Source organism: Tasmannia lanceolata, unplaced genomic scaffold, assembly GCF_043159265.1.
Source record: "Tasmannia lanceolata isolate RefF3 unplaced genomic scaffold, GAP_Taslan_0.1 ptg000006l, whole genome shotgun sequence".
Classification (NCBI taxonomy): domain Eukaryota; kingdom Viridiplantae; phylum Streptophyta; class Magnoliopsida; order Canellales; family Winteraceae; genus Tasmannia; species Tasmannia lanceolata.
In genome coordinates this window covers 6,876,156-6,898,742 of record NW_027518683.1, presented here as the reverse complement: position 1 = coordinate 6,898,742, position 22,587 = coordinate 6,876,156, and the positions used below count along the sequence as shown (strand labels likewise).

The 22,587-nt window shown below is 38.5% G+C and overlaps 1 protein-coding gene across 2 annotated transcripts; it reads left to right on the top strand.

Moving 5' to 3' along the window:
• Nucleotides 1-1,517: 1,517 nt before the first annotated feature.
• LOC143879478 (protein TPR3-like) lies at nt 1,518-18,752 on the top strand. Of its 2 annotated transcripts, none has more exons than XM_077381882.1 (26): nt 1,518-1,665; nt 2,101-2,214; nt 2,312-2,491; nt 2,584-2,697; nt 2,795-2,953; nt 3,289-3,469; nt 3,559-3,682; nt 3,872-3,936; nt 4,088-4,238; nt 4,387-4,496; nt 4,624-4,693; nt 4,806-4,879; nt 4,969-5,064; nt 5,147-5,242; nt 5,425-5,552; nt 5,665-5,899; nt 5,999-6,163; nt 6,923-7,072; nt 15,277-15,387; nt 15,488-15,667; nt 15,758-15,886; nt 15,975-16,070; nt 16,212-16,397; nt 16,500-16,666; nt 18,121-18,384; nt 18,537-18,752. In XM_077381882.1, exons 2-25 carry the CDS (start codon nt 2,135-2,137, stop codon nt 18,329-18,331), a joined length of 3,258 nt encoding a protein of 1,085 aa, XP_077237997.1. In that variant the 5' UTR covers nt 1,518-1,665; nt 2,101-2,134; the 3' UTR covers nt 18,332-18,384; nt 18,537-18,752. The 2 variants fall into 2 exon arrangements, with proteins under 2 accessions (XP_077237997.1, XP_077237998.1); XM_077381883.1 differs by having other exon boundaries at nt 1,519-1,665; nt 3,292-3,469.
• Nucleotides 18,753-22,587: the final 3,835 nt, after the last annotated feature.

The following is a 22,587-nucleotide window of genomic DNA, read 5'->3' as shown; positions in this document are numbered from 1 at the left end:
TTCTTACCGTGTATAAACCATTTATAAACACTTTAAACCACTGATAAGCCTATATAAACCACTTATAAACACTCTAAACCACTGATATGCTTAGATAAACCATTGTTTACCCTATATAAATCACTTGTAAACACTCTAAACCACTGCTTACCCTATATAAATTACTTATAAACACTATAAACTACTGCTTACCCTATATAAATAACTTATAAACACTCTAAACCATTGTTAAGCCATATAAACCAATTATAAACACTATAAACCACTGGTAAACCTAAATAAACCACTATTTAGGATTATAAACCACTACTAAGGATTCTTAACCAAATAAGCTATATGAACCACTTATAAACACTCACTTAGTGGCCTTCAGTAGTGGTTTATCGTAATGAAATAGTGGTTTAACTTAAGAAATTAGTGGTTTACAGTAAAATAAAAATGATTATAAAGTGTTTAAAGTAATTTAAATATGATTAAATAGTGATTGAAGGCTTTGTGCAATGGAAAACAGTAGTTTAACATGGAGAACTTTCATTCAAGTTTGTAAACATGCCTTATAATGAAAATAGAAGGGAGATGGCTAGAAATACACACATTTTCATTAAATGGAGGCTTTGTGCAATGGAATGGTGGTTTGTAGTGGAGATTTTTTGCGATTTCGGAATCTAATAATGTTTTTTTGCAATAGTTGTTGCAAATGGAGGCGTTATGCAATGCAAGGAAGAGTTTGACATCTAAAAATGAGGTTTTCAGCAATAGAATGAAGCTTTTGGCATCTAACAATGGAGGCTTTTGGATATTTCAGACGTACGTTTTTTTTTTTTAGGTGGGAGGAAGAAGAAGAAGAGGGAAAAAGGTGGATTTTGGGATTTGTATTGTAAATGTAATCATTTCAAAAAAGGTGATTTGATAGAGAGAGAGAATCAAGGGCATTTTAGTCATATGCACTCTTGATTGGTGATTTAGAAAACACCCCTCTTGACACGTCATAGTCAGTAGAAAGCCCATTTATTTGGTCATTTTTTCCTTTTTTTTTTTTTTTTTAACTAGGATAATTACTTTTCAATCTTGTCCGGTCTTGTCAATTAAATAATAATAAATGTCGGCATGGTATAAAGTTACCGTTTTTTTGGAACCCGACGTATCTTTCGGATTTATCCGACAAACTCAATTTATCGAAAAATCGCAGAGAAATATCGCTGTCATCATTTCCACTAATAAACGAAATCAAAGCGCCAATCACATGACTCCTATATTTATACTTAAAAAGTGAGGGATATATCCAGTAATTAGTTAAATGCTTGGGGCTAAAATAGTAAATCTAGTAAAGGTTTTGTCCTCTATTTGGACTCCGCGTAAAAAAGGAAAGACAGCTGTCTGCTCGATATTCCGCGCCAATAAAGTCGACAAAACGTCGCCTCCTCTGCTGGGGCCCACTCTCTGTACTTATCATATCACCCCTTCTCTGATAGGTAGTTGCTCTTATTTCCCGAAAAGATCTATTACTTATCTTATTCTCCTTGTCGCCTCTGCCTATAAATAAGCCCTTTCTGCAACTCAAGATGCTGTGTTCTTTTTTCAGAAAGAGAGAAAGCGATCGTCTTCTTTCCTTTGATTTTCTCTTCTTCGTTCCAAATCTAGGGTTTCTCTTCAGGCTTCTTCGTGGTAAGTTCTCTCTCTCTCTCTCTTTGCCTTTTTCTCTGTTCGAATCTTGCCTTTAGAGCTTTTCTTTTTCTTTTCCTTGCCTTTCCTTTTTCGTTTTCCTTTTCATTCATCTCCGATTCCGTGTCTTTGAAGCTTTTTTTACGCTTTTGATTGTTCTAAACCCTAGATTTGCAACTCGTAACTACGATTTTAGCTTCCGCTGCGGATTTCTCTATTTTCGGCAATTTGAAAGGGAAAACAGGGGTTTCGTATGTTTTTACCGATAACAGTTGAATCTTTTTGGTTTTTGGTTCGATTCTGAGCGGTTTAATGCGTTTCCTTATTTTCTAGGAGATTTTTCCATCCGATTTTTTGAAAGAGGGGTGGTTTTATACTTTTATGTTTTGTTGAGAAGATCTGAGTCTTTTTGTTGATCTTTTTTTCTTTTTTTGAAAGGTTTGGGGAGTTGGACAAGGACGGTGACACTGCAATGTCTTCTCTCAGTAGAGAGCTCGTGTTCTTGATTTTACAGTTCCTCGATGACGAGAAGTTCAAGGATACGGTCCATAGGTACGTTTTTTGTGGAGTTTATTTGGTTCTCTCATTTGATATCTGTTTGTATTTTTTATTTTTTTCCCTGAATTCGTTAGGGTTCTGGTTTGGTTAGGCTCGAGCAGGAATCTGGCTTCTTTTTCAATATGAAGTATTTTGAGGACGAGGTGCGCAACGGAAATTGGGATGAAGTCGAGAGATACCTTTCGGGGTTCACTAAAGTCGATGACAACCGGTACTCCATGAAGATCTTCTTTGAATTACGAAAGCAAAAGTACCTTGAGGCACTGGATAAGTAAGCCTACGTTCCCCGATTGCCCTCTTTTCTTAGGATTGTTTGGATTTTTACTTACTTTTTAGATCTGAGTTTGGTCCAAATTTTTCTAGGCATGACCGTGCAAAGGCTTTAGAGATCCTTATTAAGGATTTGAAAATTTTTGCTTCATTTAATGAAGAACTATTCAAGGAGATAACACAACTTTTGACCTTAGAGAATTTCAGGTATGGATTTTGTAATATTACTTGTATTCTTGTTTTAGCTCAGATAAGATGGGTGTGCCTTGCATGGAAACTAATGTTACAAGCATGCATTGCTTAGGGAAAATGAGCAACTTTCCAAGTATGGAGATACAAAGTCTGCAAGAACGATAATGCTGGTTGAGCTCAAAAAGCTGATTGAAGCAAATCCCCTTTTCCGTGAAAAACTGCAGTTTCCTAACCTCCAGAATGCGAGGCTACGGACCCTCATTAATCAAAGGTAATTGCAAGTCCATATAGTCTTACGCTTTTGTTCATGGTGCAAATCGATATTGTTAGCATGGTTCCATATTCTCTTTAGATGTTTTAGTCATCTGCAACACTGGTTGCTAGTAGTATGCATATTTTTGTGGTAGTAGTCTTGCAAAAATGTTCATAGTATGGGGATGAAGTGCTTAAGAGTTGAGTGTTAATTCATTCTTTACAAATGACCTAGGTTGAGCAAACAAGTTCCCCCTTCTTTTTTAACATTTGAGATCTAGTGGTTTCCCAAACTTATACAATGATATGCTTTTGAGGCTATGAAGGGAAAACTGATGTCATTACATAATCTAGCAGCTTAAATTGGCAGCATCAGCTTTGTAAAAACCCAAGGTCTAATCCAGATATAAGAACCCTTTTTGTTGACCATTCTTGCGGACAACCAATTGGTCCACGTGCGCCTTCACCTGCAAGCAACCCGCTGCTCGGATCCATTCCCAGAGCTGGAGGTTTTCCTCAATTGGTTGCACATGGGGTAATCAAGCTTATTTAAATTGGCATGGAGTTGCTCTTGTTTCAAAGCCTTCCTCTAAATCCAACTGAATGGTTTAATTTTGTCTTCAGCCTTTTCAACCTGCATCTGCAACAGTTCCAACTCCCCTAGCTGGATGGATGCCAAATCCATCCACTGTAAACCATCCTGCAGTTTCTGGAGGAGTTATTGGAGTTAGTGCTCCTACAAATACAGGTAGCTTAAATTATTTGATTATGCTTGTTTTAGAACTTTGAACTTCACTTGTTAAACAATGCAGATGGATATTCATACAAATGCATATGGTGAGTTTAATCTGTTAACTCTTCCACTATTAGAAATGTGTTGTGGTAGCTGCAATTTTGAAGCATCTTAGGACTCCACCAGCTAATAATCCTTCTGTAGGTTATCCATCGGCGAGTTCTGATCATGTATCTAAAAGAACAAGGCCCATGGGGATTTCTGATGAGGTACATTGAATTGTTTCTCATAGCGCTGCACTTCGCTGTTCTACTTTTGGGTCGTGGATCCAGAACTTCTCTAATAGTAGTAGATTTCTTTTTTAAATTTAATATTTATGTCTTGTTACCTTTTTCTATTGACCTTTTGAACTTTGTGCAGGTAAATCTCCCTGTAAATATATTGCCAGTAACCTACCCCGGCCAGATGTACGCACCAGGTGACTTGCCCAAGACTGTCGTATGGTCACTGAATCAAGGCTCATCTCCCACGAGCATGGATTTTCATCCTGTCCGGCAGACTATACTTCTTGGTCAGCTTTTTGAATCCATTGTTTCCTTTTATGTCAACTTTCACTTTTAACTTTCAACCATGATTCATCCAAAACAGTACTGATATTCTTTCTTGCTTTTTTGAGATGGCATTCAACTTGCTAATATCTTGTGATTGTGATGCTTCAGTTGGTACAAACATGGGGGATATAGGGTTGTGGGATGTTGGTTTTAGGGAAAGATTGGTTCTAAAAAATTTCAAGGTTTGGGATCTTGGAGCATGCTCAATGCTTCTCCAGGTATGTTCCTTTTCTACTACATGATAATTTGAAGAATGAACCCCATATTTCTTTGTCCTGGAGTTGTTGTAGAACATCTTTTACTGTTGCAAAATCTGAAATTTAAACTGTTTTCAATGGAAATCAGGCGGCTTTAGTTAAAGATCCTAGTGTATCTGTTAACCGTATACTGTGGAGTCCTGATGGCTCTTTATTTGGTAAGCTTATGAAAATAGGAATTATTCCACCTTGAATTTGGTTACATGTATGAGACTTTCTGTGGAAATAAACTCACTTTTCCTATGTGATGTTTTCATTTCAATTTTCTAGGAGTTGCATATTCGAGGCACATTGTGCAAATATATTATTACAATGGTCGTGATGACATTCGGCAGCACTTAGAGGTATGTGTATTCTGTGTTTGGTTTGTCCTTCCGTGAACTACTGTTTTCTGGTTGCTATTTTGCTCCTGACATTGTTTGTACGTTTCTAGATTGAAGCTCACGTTGGCGGTGTCAATGATCTCGCTTTCTCTCACCCCATTAAGCAACTATGTGTCATAACCTGCGGAGATGACAAGGCCATTAAGGTTATCTTTTCATGAATGACAATTATTACTCGATAGCAGATAAAATTGGAATTCCGTTACTAAAATATTTTAGTAATCTTAGGTGTGGGATGCAGCTACTGGTGCTAAACAATATACTTTTGAAGGCCATGAGGCCCCTGTTTTTTCTGTTTGTCCTCATTACAAGGAAAACATTCAGGTAGGTTGTTAATCTGATGCACTTTCTATGGTGGTTTTAGATTAAATATGAAAGGATTTCAGATTTTTTTCCTTCAGATTTTTGCTGTGATTTCAGATACTTGTTGTGGCTTCCTGTAGCTGTAGTTCATGACAGCTTGTGATTGCAACAGCTCCTAATGAATTTATACATTTATGTTTTAGTTTATCTTTTCAACATCAATAGATGGAAAGATAAAGGCATGGTTGTATGACAACCTGGGATCTAGAGTTGATTACGATGCTCCAGGTCACGGGTGCACTACAATGGCTTATAGTGCTGATGGCTCAAGGTTGATTTTCTCTACCAGTTTTTTTTTTTTTTTTTTTTTGATAGGTCGAGCTCTTCTCGGATTTCATATTTCTCATTGCAATGTGTCAAAATTTCCCTTGAATTCTTTACAGGCTCTTCTCATGTGGGACAAGTAAAGATGGGGATACATACATTGTTGAATGGAATGAAAGTGAAGGGGCTGTGAAAAGGACGTACCAAGGAATTCGAAAACGCTCTTCGGGTGTTGTGCAATTTGATACCACTAGGAACCGTTTTTTGGCCGTTGGTGATGAATTTTTTATCAAATTTTGGGATGTGGATAACGTCAACCTTTTGACAACTATTGATGCCGATGGTGGTCTACCAGTAAGTCTTGGAGAATCTCTCTACTTAAGTTTTGACCATGCATTCAACGCAAAAGAAGTGTGACCTAAGTTGAACTCATTTCCCTTTTTCAATTTTTAGGCAAGCCCGCGTATCCGCTTTAACAAGGAGGGGACATTTTTAGCAGTTTCTACAAGTGATAATGGGATTAAAATAGTGGCAAATGTTGACGGACTTCGGTTGCTGCGCACATTTGAAAATCGTTCGCTTGATGCTTCAAGGGTTGTATCTGAGAATGCAGTTAAGGTAGGCCTATAAGATCTTCTGTTGAAGGCTGACCACGGATGAAAAATGATTAATCCTAATCCACCAGTAACATCATGCAGAATGCATTAAGCCTAATCACCAGTAATATCATGCAGAATGCATTAAGCTCGATGCCAAGTGTTGGTGTTGTTAACTATTACGGACAGAGGTGCATCTGGGGTGGCTATAAATGGAATGCTTTGTGTGAGATTCTTATATTCTTTTTGGTGCTATTTGGATGCAGGGATTTTTGCTTGGAAGTTATTCCTGGAAAATGAGTTTTCCAGTGTTTGTCTAACTCATTTTATATGGATTTTTTTCCAAAATAAAAAGTTTAGTGTTTTCTACGTAATTTTCAACCCTACTAGACTGGAATAATTTTTCAATGGATTTTTTGGATATTTTTTCCATAATTTTATTTTCACTAAATCCAGATGCTCCCTTAACATTTTAACTTATTTTGGATTGTTAGCATTGTAACTCAAAGCCAACTAGATTTCTTTTCCCATTATTTATAATCATTGAAGCCCTTTGCCATATTGGTGATGATCTCAAGTACGTAGCATTGAGGCCCTTAATCCTCGTGCTTATCTATAAAAAGGAAAAAGTTATTATTCTTGATTCTCTAGGCATAAAGATCTTCGTCGTCATTCATCACAATTCTTGATTCTTCAGCTATAAAGAGCTTTGTCATAATTTTAAATGTATCTTCATATTACAAACCATTTTTGCACTAACATACGCAATCAATTTTGCTAGAATGATGATGCCCGAAGTTTGGGGGATGTAAAATCTTCCAGATCAATGGATGATGCCATTGAAAAATCGAAGATCTGGAAGCTCACTGAAATTAATGAGCCAGTGCAATGTCGATCCTTGAGGCTTCCTGATAACTTGAGAACAAGCAAGGTAAGATTTTTCTGTTATGATACCTTGTATGTAAAATGGCATTATTTCCATAGAAAAGATACTGTTGAAGTATTTAACAGACCAATTAGGCCATTATCCATATGGGGCACATATGGGGTATCACTTGTGTATGGCACTTATGACTGCATGACTATACTTCCTGAAGCACTCTCTTTCTGGAATATTTCGTTGCTGTTTTGAATGAGTTCACTTCTGCCGACAGCTATTTGATAGTACAATTGTTTGCATTTTTAGAACAGCGTGTATGTGTACCCATGGTCATTTTGAGCCCACATGCCCGCATACATGTATTCCGATGTAATGCTTGTGCTCATGTCTCGTGCATCATAACTCATAACTTGTGATTAATTTCTTTCCAGCCAAAAGTTATGTCATGGCCACTAATTTTTTTGCAATAACTTTTAAGTTATTAAGTGCCTATGGGTGATACCACCCTCTGGTTGTGCTTGTGTATAATTGGTCAATGGATTGATTGTATTCCTATTTATGGTAGTAAATAGCTGTAACTTATACAAGTATTGCCCAATTTTCAGGAACTTTGTCCTAGCTAAGTTTGTTTTAATGAAATCCTTCCTTCAAAACGAAAGCGTAAATTTTCATTTTAAGTTTGAGTTATTTACTTGGTTCATTACACAACATCTTGGATGTTTGCATTATTCTAAGTTGTTGGATACACTTGATTGTAAATATGAACATCTAGTGCCAACTTCAACCACCCATCCTACTCGTGATTTGTTGTTGGTATAGTTGTCTGTGTGTGTTGGTTGATGGCGGAATGAGGGTGTGTGGAGTAGATCTCTTGGTGCAAACCCGGAGGTTCACGGGTAATCCCGGATTACGTAGGAGCTTAATGAGTCAATTCCCCAATTAAGATAGTCCAAACCAGCCACAAAATCAGAGTAACATTCAGAAAGTCAATTCGTGTTAGGAAGTTTGCTTTACCTCAACAATAAGTTCAAGTATCTGACCAAACATCCATCGCACCAATAGATCACACCAAAAGATGACTGTGTGTGTGTGTGTGTGTGTGTGTGTGTGTGTGTGTGTGTGTGTGTGAAGCAAAGAGTTGGGAATCTGAATATTATCTGGAAATAAAAGCAAACAATAGAACTAGGGCCCAACTAACCATCTACAAGGCATAAACAATCTCAAGACTCTAGTAGAAGCTAGGGTATTGGGGAAGGGGGGGCAAATGATCTCACCTAGAAAGTTTGCACATCTACCTTGAATCTCGCACACCGGACGCCAAGAGGGCGATGAAGAATCACGGACGCTCAAACAGTCCAAAGCAGAGCCGCCGCTGACACCATTTGTGTAGGCTAAGAAGGAAATTATGACAGAGAGATGCTCGTGCAAACCCCGAGAAAACAAGATATAGAGGGGAATCAAGAAGGCAGCGAAAGAGGACCAAAGGGGGTTGTATGTATCAAACAACCCCAAAACTGCAGTCCAACAGTCCCTAGGCTGCAGGAATAGTAGAGAATAATTATAGAAGGGAGTGACGATGGGAAAGTAGCAAGAAAGAGGATAAGAAGAGGGCTGGACTCAGCAAACTCAGTAGCGGACGATTTAGCTAGAGAGGGTGTCTCTCTAAGGAATCCTTGGCCTTATTTGACTCTCACTAACCGTGATTGTATTTTCTTTATCTGCTGTATTTTTTCTTCTTTTCTATTTCCGCTGTACTTGGCCATCTCGGTCTTTTTTATAGATTGCCTACCATTTTCAAAAAAAAAAAAAAAAAACAAGAAGAGGGCCGGACAGCATGGACTGCAGTCCTGTCATATAGTAATTACCAAGTGTTAAAAAAATTGTGAAGACAGTACACCTATATAGACAGAAACTAGAATAACAATGTGAAAGTGATAGGGAGGCTAAATTTAAAGCATACTACGGAAATCAGTTATTCATGGTCTATGGCTGTGTGGCATCTTTCTTCTAGTTGAAAATCAATCTGAAAATGTGATTGCTGTTTTTATGAATATTGTGAAAAAGACTCCACTTCTTTCTTTTTCGGCTGCTTTGGTAATGTTGGCTTGGGCAACCAAACAAACAGTAAATGCCATACCGATGAAAACAACTGCAGATACATGTGTGTGTTACGATATAAACAGAAAGCAAAGGCACTAATGCTCCTTAATCGGCAATCCTCCGATTCCTTTCAAAACATGGAAATAAAGCCGAGAAATATCTTCCCGGCACGAACTTTTACTCCGATCAACTTAATTCAACTCAACAAACAAAAAATTCATCCTGTGCCTCTTTCAAACAAAGATAAAGATCATCATATCCAAAAGGTCCTTAATACTAGCATATCCTTCAGAAAACCTCTCCCTAGCCTCTGAAACATCTTATAGGCTTTCAGAAGTGAAAATGAGATTATGAAAGAACAGGAGAGAGAATGAATCGAAGAGGAAAACAGTTCGACTAATTTCTGGGGCATGTAGTTGATGGATATGCGACTCTTGAACCCATATGTTAACCCTAGAAGAGGTGGATCAGATGAGGAAGAGACTGTAGGTATTGCTACTTCGGGATCGGTAACAGGATTCTGGGAAGAGGGAAGAGCGAGAGGACAAGATGGGGGGAGGGAGGAGAGAGCAAAATGGGGGCCGAGATGGGGAGAGACGGGAGAGCGAGAGAAGGGGTGGGGATGTTGACATGTGACCAGGTTTTGGAATCAAATCCGTGAAAAGTCTGAGTTCCTTGCAAAAATTTGGGTTTCTATAATAATTTGAGAACATAACCTAGTTCTGGTTGGCTTTTTGCCCTTTAAACCTGAACCGACCCGAGATTAGCTCGGATTTTTAAAACTGAAACCCGACCCAGGTCTTTTTTAGGTCGGGTTAGTGCGCGGCTCGGGTAAAACCGGACCCAAGGATGTTCGTGCAAGTAGCCGTTGGGAACTGATCGTTGGGCTAGTCCCATGGGCGAACATCCATCCATACTAGGTTTTGTCCGGTTTGCACTGTTAACTTCAAAAAATCATATCTCCCTCGTTTCTTGTCTTATTTTGATGTTCTTGTGTATTCCAGAAACCTAAACAGTCTACTTACTATGGAAATCGGTTATTCATGGTCTATGGCTGTGTGGCATCTTTCTTCTAGTTGAAAATCAATCTGAAAATGTGATTGCTGTTTTTGTGAATATTGTGAAAAAGACTCCATTTCTTTCTTTTTCGGCTGCTTTGGTAATGTTGGCTTGGACAACCAAACAAACAGTAAATGCCTTACCGATGAAAACAACTGCAGATACATGTGTGCGTTACGATATAAACATAAAGCAAAGGCACTAATGCTCCTTAATCGGCAATCCTCCGATTCCTTTCAAAACATGGAAATAAAGCCGAGAAATATCTTCTCGGCACGGACTTTTACTCCGATCAACTTAATTCAACTCAACAAACAAAAAATTCATCTTGTGCCTCTTTCAAACAAAGATAAAGATCATCATATCCAAAAGGTCCTTAATACTAGCATATCCTTCAGAAAACCTCTCCCTAGCCTCTGAAACATCTTAGGCCTTCAGAAGTGAAAACGAGATTCTGAAAGAACAGGAGAGAGAATGAATCGAAGAGGAAAACAATGCAACTAATTTCTGGGGCATGTAGTTGATGGATATGCGACTCTCGAACCCATACGTTAACCCTAGAAGAGGTGGATCAGATGAGGAAGAGACTGTAGGTATTGCTACTTCGGGATTGGTAACAGGATTGTGGGAAGAGGGAAGAGCGAAAGGACAAGATGGGGGGAGGGAGGAGAGAGCAAAATGGGGGCCGAGATGGGGAGAGACGGGAGAGCGAGAGAACGGGTGGGGATGTTGACATGTGACCAGGTTTTGGAATCAAATCCGTGAAAAGTCTGAATTCCCTGCAAAAATTTGGGTTTCTATAATAATTTGAGAACATAACCTAGTTCTGGTTGGCTTTTTGCCCTTTAAACCCAAACCGACCCGAGATTAGGTCGGATTTTTAAAACTGAAACCCGACCCAGGCTTTTTTTAGGTCGGGTTAGTGCGGCTCGGGTAAAACCCGACCCAAGGATGTCCGTGCAAGTAGCCGTTGGGAACTGGTCGTTGGGCTACTCCCACGGGCGAACATCCATCCATACTAGGTTTTGTCCGGTTTGCACTGTTAACTTCAAAAAATTATATCTCCCTCATTTCTTATCTTATTTTGATGTTCTTGTGTATTCCAGAAACCTAAACAGTCTACTTTCTATTAAAAAATAATTTAAAAATTGTTTGAAACTTCCCTAGTGCCATTATCTATAAATTACTATGAGGGGTTAGTTTTACACTCTTAAGGCATTCCTTCAAGAAACACTTTGAGGCCGTTTGGATACGCGGATTTTAGAATCTTGGATTTCCTCAAAATCGTAGATGAGAGATGAGAGAAGAAGGAGACCAACCGTCGTTTTCTGATTTCTCGCCATTCTTTCCGTCAGCAAGAGAGTAAGAGATCATCCCATGTTTCCATGTTATAGAAATCTCGGGATGGGGGAGAGATTTCTAAAACCTGGATTTCTTACTTAAAATCCCAGATTCTAAAGTCAAACGAAACGGACGGTCTCCTTATTCTCTTATCTCCCATCCAGGATTTTGAGGAAATCCAAGATTCTAAAATCCGCATATCCAAACAGCCCCTTCAAGTCTTTAGTCTTCTTTCCTCTTCCTCTTGCTCAATGGATCGTCTTCCCCTTCCTTCAGCTCCATGCTCCAATCTTTGTGCCCTCTTCCATGCTTCTATGTATTTCTTTGTGACCTTCAAGAAGAATTCTCCGACAGCATTTATCCATTAGTAAAACAACCAAGATATAATGTTATATTGTGTTTGGAGTCATCAAAACATGACTAGCGAAATTGACCAAGGTTGAACCCTTCGGCTAACCAAAAAAAACAAGATATTTTCCCCCGCCTTGATGTATTCTTAGTTTAAATGGGTTTTCCTCTTTGTGTTTTAACTTTTTTACCATCTGTCATTGGGCACTGCCTTTCTGCCAATAAATCGTTGCCATTCAAAAAGAAGAAGAAAAACATATGAGTCTTGGATCAATCTAACTTTTGATGGGTGCAGTGAAGGAATCTGAGCTAAGGTGGATTCTGATTTCCAAAGTGGCATGTGATGGATAATCAAATTTTGTGCAGTTCATGTGGAGCAAACCAGCTTAATGGGACCTCTTTGCACAGGATGAGATTTGCCTTCTCTTGTTCTCATAATCAACCATGGATCGATGGTAGCTCCCTTAATCGATAATTTGTCTTAAACTCAATGCTTGGTCCCCATGATTATTCTGCAACAATTTTCTCGAGATGGCTGTCTCCCCCCTTGAGAGATGTTTTGCTATGCTGTTGTTTTGTTGCCTTTGACCATCTTGGTCAAGGCTTTCTGTTGAAGTGATCCATCTTTGAATCTTCCCTACCATATAGATGGTAACATGGAATTAAATATTGGTATCATATTGGAATATCAGCAAACACGATATTCTCTGATATTTCTCATCCTACTGTATATCACGGCCATATTGGTTGGATATCTGCCATATCGATCGATGCGGACATGAAACTGTCAATATCGAACTATACAAACTGATATCCATTTTTTTGCTGAATCATTGATACAATAATTCAGTCACCCATTGATACGACTCAACTCAACTCAACTCAACTCAACTAAGCCTTTGTCCCAAACTAGTTGGGGTCGGTATAGTCACCCATTGATACGATTAAAGAAATCCTTGTTATATGATTGATCATTGAAACTGTATCTGATATCTCTCCATAAGATCCCTAAAGCTATTTCATGGCATCTAACACATTTAAGCTCATAATCAATGTTATGTGCACCAAAACATCGTCGATTGCAATGAGAACCTGGGCAGAGAAGACACGTCAACACGAAGAAAACTGTCCATGCTCCATCCACACAATTTTTTCCTCTAATCTTTCGAATCAACCAATCCTCATTCTTGAAGAGCAAAGAAGCAGAGGGTTTGAAGGGCTTGGCAATTGAGAGCTAGATGGAAATCTAACAGTTGTGGAAGGACTGGCGATTCAATTTGCTGCAAAACGTCTATCATTCATGAGTAAAAAAAATTGAAGGCTTTTTGAAAAACCTGACATGGCTACTATGATTTGGAAGGTGACAGAAAATCGAAGCTCTTTTGTTTGTTGTCCCTTTAATTTAAGTATATCAACTGTGTTTGGAGAGGAGATGGTTTTGTGTGAAAAACAAGAAAGTCACATGTGCAATACACTTCCATTGATAGTAGCTAGAGAACTAATGGATAATGGTATCCACAAACATGGTTTTAAATTTCCACCGAAACTGACACGAAACGATCGAAATATTTCCATTTCCATCGCAACAGAAATGATATCGAAACTGAAACGCATGGCGAAAAGACTATTAGTGTTATACTATATTAATATGTGTTACATAATTATATTTATATGAGTTGCATGTGACATGTGCTGCAATGTAATATGTACAACAATTATATGAACTACATGGGAAGTGCAGTATGTACTGAAATATCAGATATCGCGCATGTCACTAGGTATTCGATGTTGTTAAATCATTATGAATTATTGACTTGCTTATTTGATTGTTTCTAAGTTTATATTTGTGCTTTCTTTCGCATTTCCTGAAGTTTCATCCTAAAATTCTATCATCTGCACATTGTTTCCATACGTTTCCGTGATTTTACATGAATTTCACTAAAATTTCTAACTGAAATGTTTCCATGGTGACCAAGACCAAAACCGAAATTTAAAGTCGTGCCCACAAATAGCTCCCTAAATTAGTAGAAAAATTTCTTTAATGCCGTTTATATTATATTTTTTCATTTGTTCACCCTAACAGTCAACAACTTAAAGTTGAGAGGTATTTAGTATCTATTCATCAAGTTCATGTCCTTTATTATCTAATGATTTATACAATGATCTTAGTGTTTACATGTTTTTATCATGTATTTTATCATTTATTAAAATATTATTTCTATAATTCTGGTTGAAGTAATAACTAAAAAACTTGACAGACAAGCAAAAGTACAACAGATTAATATGCTTGCCAACAATCAAAATCTAATAACCACCTTAAAAATATCAAACGTTGGTTTCAGTTGAAGCAAATATATAAAAATTATCAAAAAAAAGAAGAAAAGAAATAAACACAAATACTTGGTTGAAACGTAAAAAAATTTACTTGGTTGAAACATTGCATTTTGCTCTATTATTTAGACCATGAGAATCTATATCACTCAATTCACGCCACTACGGCCAATATGGCAGATGTGTATAGTTTCGGCCTTCGGTTGGTATGCTGACCAATATGTATGGCTTCGACCTTCGGCCGATATGCTGACCAATATTGATATTTTGTGCCATGGATGGTACATGTGCAAGGTTTACCATATGTATGGTGATGAAACTGATGAGATGGGGGCTACCACTTCAACAAGCCACTCTCTAAAAATTTCAGTGATTGGATGATTTTTGCCTGTTTGATGTTTATTGTTGCCGGTTTTTTCGTAGCCTTTATTTCAATGTTCGTTTTCAGGCCACTAATTGGACAACTAAGATAGTTTGTCCGATTTTTTGGACTTTGGTGGATCCATGTAGTGGACAACTAGATCAATAGTTCTGATAATTTTTCACATATTCCACCTGTATAGTGGTCTAATTTGAAACGATTACCTGAAAATTAAGAAACCCGGATATCTTCTAAAAGTAGATCACAGGCAGCATCTCCTGTGCAATTTCATTTCTATACCCCTTTTACCAAAAAATGTTAGCATAAGAAAAGATTACAGCATGAACAATAATAAGCATGCAAGGGTCTTCTAGTATTTATCTGGCAGCTAGTTAACTTGAAAGTCAAGTTAAATAGTTACTTTTTTCTGACAGGAAATAGGATGAACAAGCAAGAGATGATAATAAAATTCAGGACCGAGTTTTATTCCTACCATGGTTGATGCACAAAATTGTGCCTGCAGACATACACAGGGGTTCCTAGTTAATATGTTTGTAGGGCCAAAATGTCATCTTCCCATTTTAATGCGGCAGCAACAAGTCCTCTGTTTTCTTTGTAATGTTCTTCTTGAAATATCTGTTGCACTCATGACCTCTGGTTTATTAGATTTCTGAAACAAGGTATTTGTTCTTAGCTGCTTATTTGGTTACTGCAGATATCGAGGTTGATTTATACTAACTCAGGCATTTCCATTTTGGCGTTAGCATCCAATGCCATTCATCTGCTTTGGAAGTGGCAACGAAATGACCGTAATCCAAGTGGCAAGGTGAAAGAGCACCAAAATGCTCCATCCATCGACTGTTTTGCATTTTTCTAAAAATTAGTACATGCATTGATAATTTTATCATCGATGCTTCATTTTGTAGGCAACAGCCAGTGTTCCCCCTCTATTATGGCAGCCGCCAAGTGGCATATTGATGACCAATGATAGACTTGACACAAACCCTGAAGAACCTGTCCCTTGCTTTGCTTTGTCCAAGAATGATTCTTATGTCCTGTCCGCATCGGGAGGAAAAATTTCCCTCTTCAACATGGCAACATTTAAGGTGATCTATGAAGAACAGTCTTAGCTGTTATGGTTAATTATCGTGTATTCACAATTTTGACCCGATCTGGTTTCCATTTGATATCTGCAGACAATGACGACATTCATGGGTCCGCCACCGGCAGCAACATTTCTTGCCTTCCACCCCCAAGATAACAATATAATTGCTATAGGCATGGATGACTCTACAATCCAGATATATAACGTCCGTGTTGATGAGGTATGGTGTACAACTTGATAAACTATATGTCCCATTGATGACTAAAGAAGCAGCATCGACAAGGTATTAAAACTTTGCGTTCATGCAGGTTAAAAGCAAGCTCAGGGGCCACTCAAAAAGAATCACTGGCCTTGCCTTCTCACAAGTATTGAATGTTCTGGTGTCATCCGGAGCTGATGCCCAGGTTAATATTTTGCCTCTTCTCGTCATGCTATATTGGACCATGCTATCTTTGGTCACTCTCTGTTTTCATTGGCTTTCCCTAATTAGAATTTCCACTTTCATCATCTATGCCTTTGATGGTTTGTGATGTTTCTTGGTGCAGCTTTGTGTGTGGGAGACTGATGGGTGGGAGAAGCAGAAGAGCCGATTTTTGCAGGTTCCAGGTGGGCCGACGGCGACAGTTTCAGAGACACGGGTACAATTCCACCAGGATCAGACGCACTTCCTGGCTGTACATGAAACTCAAATTGCGATATTTGAATATTCAAAACTAGAATGTGTGAAGCAGGTATTTTTCATATAACATAAATGATTACTAGATAGACAATTACTTTGGACAAATGATACAATGTGATTTCAAAATTTTGATTGTTATTTCGTGTCGTTATAGTGGGTTCCACGTGAAACTTCTGCCCCAATCTCCTATGCCACATTCTCATGTGACAGCCAGTTAGTATATGCTAGCTTTCTGGATGCAACTGTATGCGTATTTAGTGCTGCAAACCTCAGACTACGATGTCGGATTAATCCAGCTGCTTATCTTCCAGCAAATGTCAGGTATGGTCATTGCCCCAGACAGAACTTAAACATACATAAACTGTTTGGATAGGCTAAATTGTGATGATGGCATACCCTTTTTTGGTAACCCATGCGCCTCTTGAGATGAGTGATTAGATTCATTGTACTAAGTTATATGTCCGTGTAGATTTTCACCTCTGATGGCAGTAATTAGCTTGTTTTTGTGAATAATATTTTTCTCCTTGAACATTTGTTATTCATATACTAATTCTTTCTGCTTGTATGTCTCCATTTGAGAATGCCTTTTTGAATGTCTCGCTAATTTTCATTTGACTTTTTTTTTGAGAAGGTAATTTTCATTTTACTTCCCCTACTTTTACCTCAGACCGTCCCTCTTTCTCCATATTGAATTAGTTTGACTGGTGAGGCGCCAGAATATATATATATATCTGTGTGTGTATGTCTCTGTGTGTGTGTGTGGGTGGGGTGGCGTGGTTGGTGGGTGTGTGGGTGTGGGTGTGGGTGTGGGTGTGTGTGTGTGTGTGGGGGGGGGGGGGGGGGGGGTGGTTAATATAAGAGTTTGCATAGGGAGCTTACCTGTGCAAATTCCCCAAAAATATGGTACAACCAACACCATTGGATGATCCAAACCATCCAATAGGATCGCCAGAATGTAAGTAGGTGGTTCCCAAAAAATCATTTCCATAGGATGATCCTAACCCTCTGATCTATAGAGATATATAGAGGGACTTCACATTATGGAAACTACTATAGATCAGAGGGTTGGGATCATCCTATGGAAATGAGTTTTGGGGCACAACCTAATTACATTTTGATCTCTCTCTCTCTCTCTCTCTCTCTCTCTCTCTCCAGTTTCTGCCCTATCAAATTCCACCACTTCCCCTATAACCTCACCACCACCAATTCCTTTGACCCCTTCTTCTGATTTGAAGTCATTCTTCTCTTCCCTCCTTCATCACTAACATCGGTCTTGCCTCCACTGTCACCCCTATCACTCCCGCCCATCCCTTTCATCTCTACTGCAAGAGGTGTGCCTATAGTAGCTTTCATGATTGAGAAATTTCATTCTTGATACCTACTATCAGAAATGAATCATATATTCCTAACTGGCAAAGTACCCATGTAATATATTTCTGTAACCAGAAATCTGCAGTCTTTTCTCCTTTATCCAACTAGTTTGGGACAAAGGCTTTGTTGAAATGAGAATTCTCCGGTGGGTGAGCCTTGGTGCAACAGTAAGATTGCTCCATTTTGACCTAGTGGTCATGGGTTCGAGTCATGGAAACAGCCTCTCTGCAAAGCAGGGGTAAGACTCCGTACATCTAGCCCATCCCGGACCCTGCAATGGCGGGAGTCTCGTGCATTGGGCCACCCTTTTTTACTATTCTGTCAAATTACAATAGTAGCCCTTGGAAGCATGTTTCACTCTAGTTACAGCGGGTCCTGATTTGCTAATTTTTCTCGAACTGCAGCTCAACTGTGTATCCGCTCGTGATTGCTGTGCATCCATCTGAACCGAATCAATTAGCTCTGGGGCTAACAGATGGTGGAGTCCATGTCTTAGAACCACTGGAAAGTGAAGGAAAATGGGGCATACCCCCACCGACAGAGAACGGGTCAGCTACCAGCATGTCTACAGCGCCCCTGGTTGTAGCCTCAAGTTCAGATCAACCCCAGAGATGATCAAAATGCTTCCAGCTTTTGTCCCTACATCATTTTAAGGAGGGTGAACACAGGTATTTTTCGCGACCTGCATTTTGTTTCAGGATTTATCAGATTTGCTTGGTACTGTCTTTTTTCACTTTTGTACTATGAATTGCTTATTCAGCATGAGCCTATCTAGTCCTTGTACACAAGATTGATTCCTTTCTTTCTTCTTTCCATGCAGCCGGTGATTTTGGAATATATGGATCAATTCTAGTTCTTGCAGATGTAGAGATATAGCGCAGGCTTACATATAGGTAAGGTATATAGATACACCCGTAAGGCCTTGATAATAATACAGTAATAATACTGGTGACTGTTTTTTTCTTTTTTTTGGATGGTTTAATACTTCTGACCTGTTCTGTTAATTTGTTATGAAGACTCTCTCTCTCTCTCTCTCTCTCTCTCTCTCTCTGTAATGTGGGAAGGTGGAGTTCTAGATGTGATTCCATTTTAGAAACGCCTGGGATGCATACATATGCCATTTTAAGGATAGATGGAATAGTATAAAAGTAACTCTCCAAGTAAGCAATCTCATGGGCCCTTGAATAGATCCGCCTCATTTTTGAAGTCGGTTGAGAAACTGAATTCAGTTTCACTTAATGATGTGGATAAATTTAAGGCCCTTGTATCTATCATTCCTCATCTTACAAACAAATAATGGATCTTATGATTTGTCATAGATATAGAAAGTCTCTGAATCCGAACTCTTCTCGAATGTTTCAATTTTATTAGGGATCATAGATCAAATGCTACGCAGGTTTTAGCTTGAAGGGGTAGAAGCAGAAGTAGAATCACAATATTTTTCAAGTAAAAATCATGTTTACATTCCCTCTTCTCTTGATTTGGGAGGAAAGAAGGGCTATTATTTGGACGAGTGTTTGGCACATGCGACGAGTGTTTGGTGGGGGGCAATAGTGTACTTGATGGGGATAGGTGCTTTGCTTAACAATATTTATTTATTACAATATAAGAACAATAATAGAGTTAGTATAGATGCAAAGGCAAAACTCTGTATAAGATAAAGATGGTCCTTTTTCTATACTTCTCATCTTCTTATATCCTATTTGAAATTAAGTATCCAAATGGTACTGCATATCACATCCTATCTTCTTAAATTCTAATTGAAATTTTCCAAATTGTGTCCTCTTCTTGTTCTCCTTCGGGGCTTCAATAGAGACACCCTTAGAATTATCAATTTGCCTGCTATCTCTTAGCCTCACGCCCATGCGATAAGTAACCGAGTCAACTTAGCTTACGTGACCTAGCCTTGTACCTAAGGCGAGATGGATACTTAGATTCCCACACTAGCTTCATGAATAAGAGTTTATTCTTCACCACTATATTCAGAAGATCGAGCATGAGTGTTGTGATCCACTTCATAAACTCACAAATCAATCCCATGTGCTTGAGGCGGAGCTAGGAATTTTCTTCAAGGGGGGCAAATTTGCTTGAGGGTGGGAGCCAAGAGGATGTCTATTATTGTAGCACGTTAAGGGCCCACCACTTTACACTACACTTCATATTTTGAAGTAATTGAGCCCACTACTTACACCATGGGAGGGGTCCACTATTTTACACCCTTCCATAGCATGGCCCAATAATGCTAGTATTTAATAAATTCCAAGCACCCCCACGATAAAATAAAATAGAATTGCTTTTTACATTGAAAATTTCAATAATTCCTAAAATTTTACATGTTGCGGTGCACGTGAGAAGTACTATATTTTTTAAAAAGGTACTCTGAGGCCCACTTCATAGGATAATCCAAATTGTTCATCTGTTGATCTACAACATAAATAGGCTACACCATGTAAATCATCTCCACAGAATCATCCTAACCCTCCGATCTAGAGGTTTCTATAACTGGCAATCCAAAGGACTACAAATTTACACATATCTAAAATTTCATTGGGGCTACTAGCAAAAGGGGATTTCGTTTTGCGAGGAGATGAAATTCTTTGTTATGACACCTGCACAACAGACAAGGTTGTGAACTCGTACGCACAAAATGCAAAAACATCCGTCTCTTTTTTACTTTTGCCACTCAAATCTCATTATTACCTTTACTTTTTGCCTTTTGCCTTTTGCCTTTTGCCTTTTGCCCTTCCTTTAATGCATAATTTTCTTATGGTACTTTGTACTTGTTCAGAGAATAACAACAAAAAATGAATACTTTAGTCGGTCAAGAGTAGGGGGTAAATGGATATTCGAAAATTCGATTACCGTTCGCATCCGAATCCGTCTAAAGCGAATATTATCCGAATCCGTTTCAAGCGGATATTATCTGAATCCGTTTATGAGATATCCGGCTCTTAGCGGATGCGAATCTGGTAAATGGTATATCCGATCCGTTTAACATCCGAATCCGAGAAGTAAATCCTTTTTATTTATCATTAATATTTATTTTTAGTAATGACACACTATCTTTTGTTTCTATAAGAAAAGTAAATATTCTTTTTAGAAAAATAAAAATAAAAACAAAAATAGCCCAAACCAATTCCACCAAAATAATCCAGACCCATTCCATCATATGCAAAAAAAAAAAAAAAAAAAAAAAAACCCAAAGACCACTACCAACACTATCATCCATCCCCATCGCCTCCCTCTCTCTCTGCCTTTGTTTTAAAATGAAGAAGATGATCTCATATATTTTAGGGTTTGAGAGTTAATTTTGTGAAGAGAATGTAGAGGTCTAGATTTAGGGTTTGAAAAATTCATTCGAGTAAGTAGGAGAAAAAAGATAAAGTGCCGCAATAAAATGTTCGAATTTACCGGATAAACGGATACGGATAATATCCGAATTCGAACAATATCCGACGGATACGAATTCGGTAATAGATATTAAATATCCGTCGAATCCGAATTCGGATAGTGTATACTGTAATCGAATTCGGATATAGCCATATCCGCTCCGAATTCGATCCGTTTACACCCCTAGTCAAGAGAGAGAGGGGAGGGCATTAGAGAGAGGGAGTGGGTGCAATTGCCTATTTAAACCAGTACTAATCTTAGGGGGCAACTGCCCCCCCCACCCCCCCCCCCCCCCCCCCCCCCCCACAGATCCGCCCATGGCTTGAGGCACACTCATTTCCTCTGAAACATTAGTCTACGTGTTTTTAGAAGGAATTTGAACGCTCAACTCCTCCTTACGTTTCAATGGTGCATGGACTTCTTCCTCCGTTTGATATGACTACTAAAAATTGAGGAAATAAAATCAAAATTTCTTTGCCATCTTTGCCACTGCTTGATTGACCAAAAAACAGGGAAAGGAGAGTCTAGAAAATGAGAAAAAGAATAGCCTTATCTTCTGAAAATTGCCAAAATATCCTTTTCTCATAGAAAATCATAATATATATCATTATCCCTCATAAAAAAATGACCAAAATGCTGCTATCTTAAGAAGAGGAATTCTAGACTGAAGGGAGCCCTTGCAAAAGAGAGGTGAAAGGGCTCCCCCATTGGCCGCACATCGCCATCATGTTACATGATGGCGGCCAATGATGATGGTGATGTGCGGCCAATGGGGGAGCCCTTTGACCTCTCTTTTGCAAGGGCTCCCTTCATTTTAGACTTCCCTAAATCATGGAAAATGACAACAATACCCTTCTTACAGAAAATGACAACAAACCCATCTCATGGTCATGGAAATTAACAAAAACACCCCCATGACGTAAAGTGATCAAAGCAACCCATCTCATAGAAAATTATCAAAGTATCATGGAAAATGAAATGGATATGTTTGCCATTTCCAATAAGAGGGGTATTCTGGTAATTTTGAGTGAGATGTAGGCATTTTTGTAATTTTTTATGATAAAGAGCATTTGGTTAACTTTTCTGAGATAGGGACTAGTTTGATCATTTTACACGGGGCATAGTAATCTTTTCCATTTCCTTGAAATATGAGTATTTGTCATTTTTCATGTGATAAGGGGACTTCCATATTTTTCTATAAGATAAAAAATAGTATTTTTGTTATTTCCCGTAAGTTAAAATGTGCATTTTCTCATTTTTTTTCATAAGATACGAATATTTTTCACTCCACCCACTAATTTCAAACCAAGGAATCGAGGCCAAGGGCAATTGTGTGGACGTTTTTGCCTCTACAAATACGTTAGGATTCAATCGTAGCCGTAAAAAAAATGGATCCCACAGGAAATGTGTCAAATAGAGACGGTTGATCTAGCATACTACATTTAACGGACCCACATGCACGTATGTGGTCCTATTCCTTT